Source organism: Ambystoma mexicanum, chromosome 6q (genome assembly GCF_040938575.1).
Source record: "Ambystoma mexicanum isolate Mex_15411 chromosome 6q, UKY_AmexF1_1, whole genome shotgun sequence".
Taxonomy (NCBI): domain Eukaryota; kingdom Metazoa; phylum Chordata; class Amphibia; order Caudata; family Ambystomatidae; genus Ambystoma; species Ambystoma mexicanum.
Genome location: NC_090937.1, coordinates 1,527,150,554 through 1,527,160,309, shown reverse-complemented (window position 1 = coordinate 1,527,160,309; position 9,756 = coordinate 1,527,150,554). Strand labels below are relative to the sequence as shown.

The window sequence follows — 9,756 nt, the reverse complement described above, 5'->3', positions numbered from 1 at the left end:
GGGCGGGCTAGCGAAGGCATTTCATGGCGGTGGCCACTTGCTAGGCTAGTAAAGGTGATGGTCAGTAGCTATTCAGGTTGAGGAATGGCAAATCTCTGAAGAATAGATAAGTGACCTGTGTGTGAAGGCATAACAAAAGGGCAAGATATAGAATCGGAAAGAGCAGATGACCGACCCATAATGCATGCATCTTCTAAAATGCCAGACGAGATATGAAAGATTTATTTTAATTAATATATATTTAATATATAGCTTAGTACAAAATAAGTGCTCTTTCAAATTGTTAACACACTGACTCGGTTAACTCAAAACACTTGATACAATAAACAAAATTATCATCAGTCTGATTCGGCAGGATTCAAAGTCTCGGGGAAGGGGCGTGGAAGCCTGGTTTTGCATCAGACACTACTGGTCAATTCATGGCGTTCAGCTGAGGTGATCAGCAAGACTGGATTCTTCTGGATGGGGGAAATACTTTATAAAGGTAACTTATTTGTCATTGTTGGAAGAAGTACACTGGCACGAATAGCTGTTTGCATAGCATTTCCATTCTGCCACTCCAGGCTTTGACACTTATTCTGAAAGTTGTTTAGTGCCTTCTTGATCCAAATGTTGTTGTGTTTCTTTGACTCCCTGCAGCGCAACATGCTTCCTTATTCACTTCCACCAATAAAGGTTCAAGGGGCACGGCCAGGCGATGGGGTTTAAATACTTCACAGTGCTCCCCAAAGTCCATTGTACATTCTTGGCTTGCCATTTCAATCACGCACTGGTGTCCCAAGTGCTTTGGTAGGTCTGAAGTCTCAAATCGGTGTTCACGTTCGTAATGTGAACTCCTTCAGACCCAACAAGTGACGATAGGTCAAGGAAGTTCGCAGCAGAGTCGGAGACCCGCAGTTCTCTGCATAGGTGAACCATGTTTGTGTTGCTCCGTAAAATGGCAGCCGAAACTTGAAACTATACAATGTTCTCGGCGCCCGGAAGTGGTCCTTGTGGAGGCCCGTGGTCTTGATTACTGTGCAGCTGTGCTAGCTGTAGGACGGGCATGTTGCAGAGCGGACACACCTTACGAACTTCCAACCACTTAATGAGGCACCTGCAAAGGAGAAACAAAAGGGAACATTAACAGAATATCCTTCCTCCCCCGAAGTCCTCCCCATTCCAACTGGCAACAACTTGCCCATTGCATGCATCAGGTCATGCTTAAACAGGGGGTTCGAAACCACACCACCACAGAACAATAGATCAGTTTTTATAATTGACAATACCACCTACATATTGAGGGGATGCGTTAAATTTACTCAGAACCCGATTTTAATAGGGTGAGGATTTGTACAATACAATCAACATGGTGCAGTTATTAGTTACCTTCGATGAGAAATCGTGTAGTAAGGTCCACTGTGGATACATAGGGCCTCATTACGGTTGTTGGTGGTAAGGGGTTAACGGCGCTGGTAAGGATACCGGTCCCGTTAACCCCTTACCGCTGCATTACGAGGTCCCTTAGCGGGAGCCGCTAAAGAACCAGGGAGCTAACAACGGGCCTGTTATTAACGGGCCCGTTGTTAGCTCCCTCCCCATTCCTATTGAGCCCTATGGGGGCTCGAATGGGGATGGGTTCCCTGAATGGAAAAATACTGGGATTTTCAAGGTTGGAATGATCTGGTAAGTCCCCATTCAGGGAACCCGGACCCGGTATGCGGTATGGGGGTAGCCATGCCACAAATAGCACCATGGCTACCTCCATACTCGTAATGAGGCCCTAGCTTCGTTTTGCAGTCATCCAACTCAAAGCCCCCGGTTGGGTGTTAATCATGCACAATAAATAACTATACAGTTTATTATTTTTGGCAGCTAGTCAAGTTGAAGTATATTAAATGAAATTAGCAGATTAAGAATCTAATAGGACATTTTAAATATGCATATTTCAGTTTTTATTTGGTAAAAGAACAACAGATAAACAACAGAAACCAAAGCACGGCAGAATCACAACTCTTGGTTAATGCTGCTCCACAGTCAGTAGTCATATCCAAGCATAAACGCCCCACACCTCTCCTCTCCCCTTCTCTGGCCATCCAGCCACCCCCTTGGTAACCTTTCCCATCCTCAACCTAACTCATCCCATTTCCCCATGATCTTGTGGAACTTACTAAGGTTACCTCTGTGGTGATACACCCTCTACTCTAGGGACCTGCGCCGGCCCATACCCTCCCTCCATTGAGCCATTGTTGGCATGTCCCCAATTTGTGTCTGGTTCCCTCCTTCCCAGGGCCATGCCTGTGCTGTTCAGTATGCACAGAATCTTGTCTCAATACACCCGTATCCTGGGACATGATCATATTATGTGGAAGAAAGGCACGTCCTCGCCCTTGCACTTCAAACAAGGGGCACTGACAGCCCTCCCAATACCGTGCAAGTTGACTCCTGAATAATAGACAAGGTAGAAGACTTTCAGTTGCACTAGACTAAGTCTGGTAGACATGTTGAGTTACCTAATAGCCATCTTGGCCACCACCCATTCTTCTTCCAATATCCCTACGTCCTGCTCTCATTTTGCTCGGACCTAGTCTGGCCGCTGTGCAGTAAAGTTATTTACTGCCTGATACAGTGTCGAAATGGTCTTCTCTTCCAGGCGACCTAAGAGTAGGTTGACCTCTAGTGGAGTATGGTCCCGGACGTTCAGGTCTGCTCCCAGTTGACTGTCTAGGGCGTGACTTAAGCGCATATACGTGTATCGGTCCCTGCCAAAGGTCAGGGATAGCCATCATCAACCCCCTGATGACCTATCCCACCGTGACTATGCCCTTGACTGCCCTTATAGCAAGCTTTCCTAGCTTGCGCACCTCAGGTATGTATGGGTTCTCCCATAATGGCATAACGTCCCGTTATCACTCCTTTGTAGCCCATGACCTTTGTGACTGTTGACTGGCCTTTGACTCTTTCAGCTGCCGATGGGTAATCCTGGTTCCCTGAGCCCCCATATAGCACCAGCAGCTGGGTCTTTGGACCCATGACCTCCCTCTCCAACCTTGTATGCGCCAGCCCAGCCCCCCAAATACCCACTCATTGGCCCCCGCCAGTTGGGACACCCAGTAGTATTTGCACATATCGGGTATCCTGAGGCCACCCTCCCACACGAGTTAGTGAGGTATTTAAGCACTATTCTGGGGTTAACGCACCCTCAGATGATGCCCCACTTTATGTTGGCGAAATTGGAGTTGGGTATTCTAACCGGAGTGATCTGTAATATATAGAGCACCAGGTGGAGTCCTCATCTTGAAGAGGTTAGGCCTCCTCACCAAAGTCAGCGGCAGGATAGCCCAATGTTTCGCATACTCCTGTAACCAGGTCAATACTGTATCTAGGTTAACTCGAAGAAAACGACCCTCGCCAACATGAATCTTGATCCCTAGATATAAAAAGGGCCCCTCTGCCACAGCTAGAAGGTAGTCTTCCGGGTTTGCCTCCCTCTTCCATGCAGGCATTCCACTCTTGCGTCTTTGGCCAGTGAATTATGCACCCACCTAATATTCATCCTTGTGGCTCTGCTGGGGACGAACCCGCATTGAACGGACTTCATGACCCTGCCAATCACCCAAAGCTCTCTATTGGCCAATACTTGGCCAATATCTTGGTTTCCCCGCTCAGTAGCAAAATCAGCTGATAGGAGGAGCACAGCTCACTGGGTTTGCCCTTTTTGTGCAGCACCATGATGGTGGCGATTCGCAGGACCTTGGGAAGCACCCCTGCGTCCATACTTTGCTGAACCCATGCTGGAGATGTTCAAAGAATCAGTTCACTGAGCAGTTTCCAAAATTCTGAGGGGAAGCCATTGGGCCACAGAGTTTTCCCAGTCTGCAGCTGCCCAATTGCGCAGTGCACCTCCTCTTCCGAGAAATCCCCATCTAGTTCTTTCATATCCAGACTCAGTATGGGGGTTGCATCCCGCCAGGTCGCCCCACCTCGGCCCGGCCTCTGCTGTCCTGTGCATTTTCTGCTGTCCGCTCCCGGTGCGGCACCCGCCAGAACTGTATCAGCCGGTCCCTATGCATAAAATTGAACATTGTGTGCCCACAGCCTGTTGTCTGGGAGTATCTTAATGCTGTGCTGGGCTCACTCCGGGGGTCCAAGGCCTCTTCTCCCCCGCTCCAGCACCCCCCAGTTTCTGTGATTCCTGGTCCCCTATTGGGCGCACCATCTCAACCAATGCTTCCAGTGGATTCCTGAAAATGCACACACCCACGCGGGCCAATCACCCAAAGGATCGCCGGGAAGATCATGGAATAGCTTTGCTCTCAGCTGCCGTTTAGAGCGCCACTCTTGCGCTGTTCACTTCCATCACCCCTTTCTTCCAGGCTGTACATAGAATGAAGTTGTGGTCTCTAATTCAGTAGTCGGGTGATCACCTACCAGGAGGACTGCTCCTTTTGATGCAAAAGAAGTTAGACCGACCGCTCGAACCGACCCAGTCCTTGATCCATCCTTCGAAGTATAGCTCCATAGTGGGGCCCACGATTTTCTCTGGCAGGCCATTTATGCGAATGTTGTTCCTCTGCACCCTCCCCTCAGTGTCTTCCATCCTCGTCTCCCACACCTCTGCCTGCAACGGGGTAGTGACATCTTCCAGGTCCGAAATCCCCTACCCTGCCAGAGATCTTATGAAGGCCATTCCGCAGAAAGGTCACATCCAGCCCCACTGCATCAATCTTCCTCTCTAGCGTTGTTGTTGCCTCCTCAGCGGCAGCCATGATATCTTGTGCAGAGCATTCTCCACCATTCCTGCCATCCGTTTCAGGAGCGGCTCTGGCTGAGTTCGCTGCTTCCTGCTGGCCGGGCCCTTCCACTGCAAACTTACCTATCCGGGGCTGGGCATCATTGGTCTTGGTACCATGTTTATCCATACCTTTCTTAAGGTCTGTGATGGGCCTGTGCCTCCTCAATCACCCCGGTGCTACACCACACACCTAGCGCCACCTACCTCAGTGCCCCTTGCAGTCTGCAGCCGCCCCACCGTGGGCTGCACTCTGTCCTGATGGCTGCCGCTCGGAAACTCCTCCCTCGCCCCAACAACAAAGAAGTAGAAACATCAGTTTTAGTCGTATGACTGCATGTTTTGAGAAAGGAGTTAGCATAAAAAGTATACATTGGAAATTAAACAGATTGCCCGTAGGGTGTGTGAAACAAGCATGTCATCAAGCCTCTTCTTAATTTCAGGAAGTCTTCTTCACTTCTAAAGTGTGGAGGGAGTGCACATACTGGAGCACTGTGCATTGTTCCACTGAACTTTGAAAAGTGATTCTTTCAAGACGTGAGTTGTGTGTGAGATGCTGAATGCAGAGATCTTCTAGGCATGGATGGCTGGAAGATCTTAGCTCCGGTCTCCACTAGCCCCCTGCTGCAGGGGTTCTTCGTACCCCAACCTAACTGCTGCTCCTCCTGCTGCCTCCTCTGCCTTACTGCTCAATCCTCGGGTAATCGCCCTAGCAGCTCCCACAGCGGACCCGGGTTGCAGTTGCTTTTACCTTGGGCCGGCTGGGCATCCGCACTTCACGGGTCACAGAAGCCTTCCTCCAGCCCGTGAACTTGGGATGTCCCCATTGTCTTCCAGCCGGCAGTCGGGTGATTGGTCTCCCCTGTTCCTGCTCTCCAAGTCGCACTGCCCCACACCTCTGCGGCATCCTCCCACTGGTTGCCATCTTGGCCCTGCACTTGCTGAGGTCACCTCCACCTCCCTTCTGCCACATTTCGCGGGTTTTGATATGATAAGTTATTTATAATGCGCTTAATATCCAGAGGTTTCGAAGCGCGGACCTGCGGATCGAACCTGTGTTGCTCCGTGTCGTCTTGCTTCCAAGGCGAGCATGTTTCCACTGAGCTATCCTCCCGAGATGTTTGAAGCGCAACCCTCTGCCTGCCGCCACTCATCCTGCTCAAAGCATCGCACTACAGCACCCTACCCCCATATTTAAGTTATTATTGATTTTTATTTGATTAATGGTATTTTTACCTATAAACCTAATTTTAAAAAAAATACATAGATTGCTATATATAGCGACACTGGGATATCAAAACTGGCACCTAATGACGCGTTAAGTAAGAATGGATGTCAAAGTAACATGAACATATTAATCCTTTTTTAAAAGCCTTAAAAGTATATTCAATCTTGAATGGAAGATATCCTTGTCAGGCTAATATTTATGCTGCTCACTGAGGGAGAGGCCTATGCAGTATTATTCCTTTCCAGACTTCACAGATTTGGGTTTTCTTTTGTTCTGAATAATGAAATATGTTTTTTGGCTAGATAGTGTGGCCTTCTGATGTGATCTAGGCAAGTAGGTTCCAGGAAAGAATGGAGACAGTGGATTCCAGGTAAGTCAATTTATGAAGGTAAGTCTACAGGTGGCATAGGGGATACCAACTGGTGCATAAAACCCAGGCACTCAGCCAATCTCCAACTAACACTGGTGGAACTCTGGGAGCACAAAAGGCCATACATTTCACAGTTTACATAACACACACGGGACAACTCCACGAGGTCTACTTCAAATGTTAAATTCTTATGATTCTAGTATTTCATGGAAGGGAAAGAGAGCATGGTCCAAACATGATGGTGACCTTGCACTATAATGTCTGCAATATTGGCCTTAATTTCGGATATCTTCTTCAACCACCCTGGCCTAAGAATTTTTGGAGGGTTGTCTATTATTTATTTATATGGCATTTGTAAACCGTGCCAAAGCGTGCCAAACTTAAAGGCATCTGGGCACTGGTTGCCGAACATACATGAGGTAGGAAAGAAAAAACAGAAGTGACAATGTGAACACAAATGGCATGAGCTGAACATTGTGGTCTATGGGTCTTGCATGAAGAACCAGGTTTTAAGTTTTTTATGGAAGGACCAGAAGGAGGGTCTGATCTAAGGGACATGGGGAGAGCATTCCACTGTTTGGCAGCCACAACCCGGAAGCTGCTCCCCCCTGCCTTAGCTCGTTTGAATTTGGGCATGGTGAGTAGGTGCTAGTTAGTTGCCCGGGTGGGTCGGTTGGGGTGGGGTTTGGCACATTTGTTGGAGAGGTATTTCAGGGCTGTGTTCGTTTGGCACTTATGCGTGATAGACTGAGTTTTAATCTGATGCGGTCTTGAACAGGTAACCAATGGAAATTGCATCTGGCTGCGCAGAGGTGTTCTTTCTTTGAGATGTTTAATGCTGCTCTTAGGGCATTATTTTGGATGACTTGTTTTTTTATGTTGCTTGTGGAGGAGTCTGGGAAGAGGGCATTGCAGTAATCTAGTCTGGGCAGTATGAGGGCTCTCGGTGCGATGCAGCTATCTGAAGTTAGGAATGGTCTGCAGGCATTAATGAGTTTAGCAGTATAAGCTTCTGCAGAGGCCGTTGCATTGACTTGTCTAGTCAGAGTGAGGGAGAAATCTAGATAGACTGCTAGGGTTTTCACTTCCTTCAGGACGGTGATCTGGTTCCCATCTATAGTGAATTGTTTGTAGTCGACATCAAATTTGTTTAGTCAGGATTGGGCCCCTACCAATAGGAGTTCTGTTTTCTGTGCCAGCCATGTTTGGATGATTTGGAAGATTTTTTTTTTTTTTTCAGGGCATTGGTGTCCTTGTTGTAGTTCACGCAGATGGGCAGAATGATCAGCATATTGGCCGCATAGTTGGTGTAGGAGACGCCTTGTTAATCCAGGAGATCTAACAGGGGATTTGTGAAAATGCTACAAAGTGTAGGTGATACACAAGAGCCTCAGAGCATCACAAAGGACTGGGATTGGTGTAGCAGCCGCTAATTGAGAAGACCCTTATTGTACGATCGGATAGGAAGAATTCAAACCAGGCTATGGCTTTGGTAGAGAAGTAGACTGCGCAGGAGAGGTGTTGGCATAGAATTTTGTGGTTCACTAGATCGAATGCCGCGGAGAGGTCGAGCAGGAGCGAGATGGCTAGATTCCCATTATTTATGATCTCATCCATTTGGATTTTCAGGTCTAGGAGTGCTGTCTGTATGCTGTGTTTTTCGGTGGAAGACAGATTGATGTATGAAACACAGTCAGCGTTGGACCTATTATGTTATAATTTATGTGGCTATTGGTAGACTTTTCTAAAAGGAAAACAGTAACATTGACACCTACTTACCCCAGAAACACCATTTTCATATACTTTGGAGAGTTCGAAACTTAATATGGGACAGAACATAACCCCAGATGAAAGTCATACTCGACCTTGATGACCTGGTCGACTTTCGCCCCATCATGCAACTACCCTTCCATGGCAAAGTGATGGAAAAGTTCATTGCCATCCAGTTGCATAAAAGGATCACTCAACATAATCTCCTAATCTCCTAGAGTACTACCAATGTGGTTTCTGACCACGTTCCAACACAGAGACTGCCATTATCCTAGTAATCAAAGCTGCTCTACACATTTTGAAGATGGACCTACTCTACCTCCGCCACCTCAACTCCGTTGACCATAAAGCTTTCCTCGACATCCTTGCCACGTGCATGGGCTTTGATGGATTACTCTTACAGTAGTTCATTTCCTATCTATCCAACAGCTATCAACCAAATGGGTCCCAGCACATCTCAGCACTACTGGAGTTCCACAGGACTCCATCTTGTACGCTATCATCTTCAACTCGCACATGGACCTGGTGGAGGAACTCTTCGCCAATGCGAATATTTATGATACACTTATACGCAGATGACACAACTTTAGCTTAAAATCAACGGCATCATAGCATCCATTGACTCAGAGCGAAGGCTATAGCTGCCAAAACAAACTATAACCAGTTTGTCAACTGTGTCCTAATTCAGGTTTAACTGCATATGGAGAGAAAGCCTGGACAGAAGCGGACAGATTTTGAATGTCGCAGATAACCAATTATTGGGTGGTCACCCTCCAGATTTCTAATTAACACATGGGATCTGTATCCTTACAAACTAAGCAAAAGGCTTAAAGCACCAAGGCAAATCAGTGGAATCATGAAGCTTCGCCAGACCCTGTACTCTTGGGTATGATCTGCCGCAAAACCTCTGCGAAGTAAGACTGAACAAACGAACCAGCAACCGGGTCCTCCGACTCGGCATGCACAGCTGTGTTGCAATCCCTCAAGATACTCCTATACCACAACAGGATTGCGAACCAGTGCCTGCACAGATCTGGCACAAGTTCTGAACACGGACAGCAGCACTAAATAGCAGAGACGTGCGGTTGCTCGCCGAGACAAATTACGATTAAGCTTGACTCCCAAGAGGTCAATTTCTTACACGAAATGCATATGCTAATCACAATCTGCTTCACCGGCATTGCAGGTGAGGGTTAGGAAAACCAAACCACTGTTGCTGAGCTCCTACAACTCTGGTTATTACTCACCACACAGCCCTCACTAGTTGCGGGATGTTAATGGGACCAATTCTGCTCACCACTATTTCCATGCGCAGCCTCATGCTATTTCTGAATGTAATTTATTTTCTGACAGTTATCAGCGGAAAATACAGTTTTTGGAGTGCTTTTGTTGTTTTTCTGCTTTACGAGCAGACACCTGCATGGCTCACTACCCTGTAACTTCTTTAAATAGCCACATTTCTTTGTTTACAATTTCTTTTGTATTGAAAAACTATTTTTAGAGTTAAAAGACATACATACATTAGTATCAAAATAATTACATACCACCAGACTATCTCCACAGTAGTCCTCCTTGCTTGCAGACCCTCTGTCCCAACTGCAGCCACCATCTTGGAAA

At 47.3% G+C, this 9,756-nt stretch overlaps 1 protein-coding gene across 2 annotated transcripts in view; it reads right to left on the bottom strand.

Annotated features, from left to right (window-relative positions):
* Window positions 1–211: 211 nt before the first annotated feature.
* Window positions 212–9,756, bottom strand: part of RNF24 (ring finger protein 24) — a 254,389-nt gene continuing 244,844 nt past the window's right edge. For both annotated transcript variants that reach the window (XM_069632219.1, XM_069632220.1), the window contains exon 6: window positions 212–1,096. In XM_069632219.1, the coding sequence (XP_069488320.1) occupies window positions 958–1,096 (139 nt within the window). In that variant the 3' untranslated portion in view covers window positions 212–957. The remainder of the gene's footprint in view (window positions 1,097–9,756) is intronic.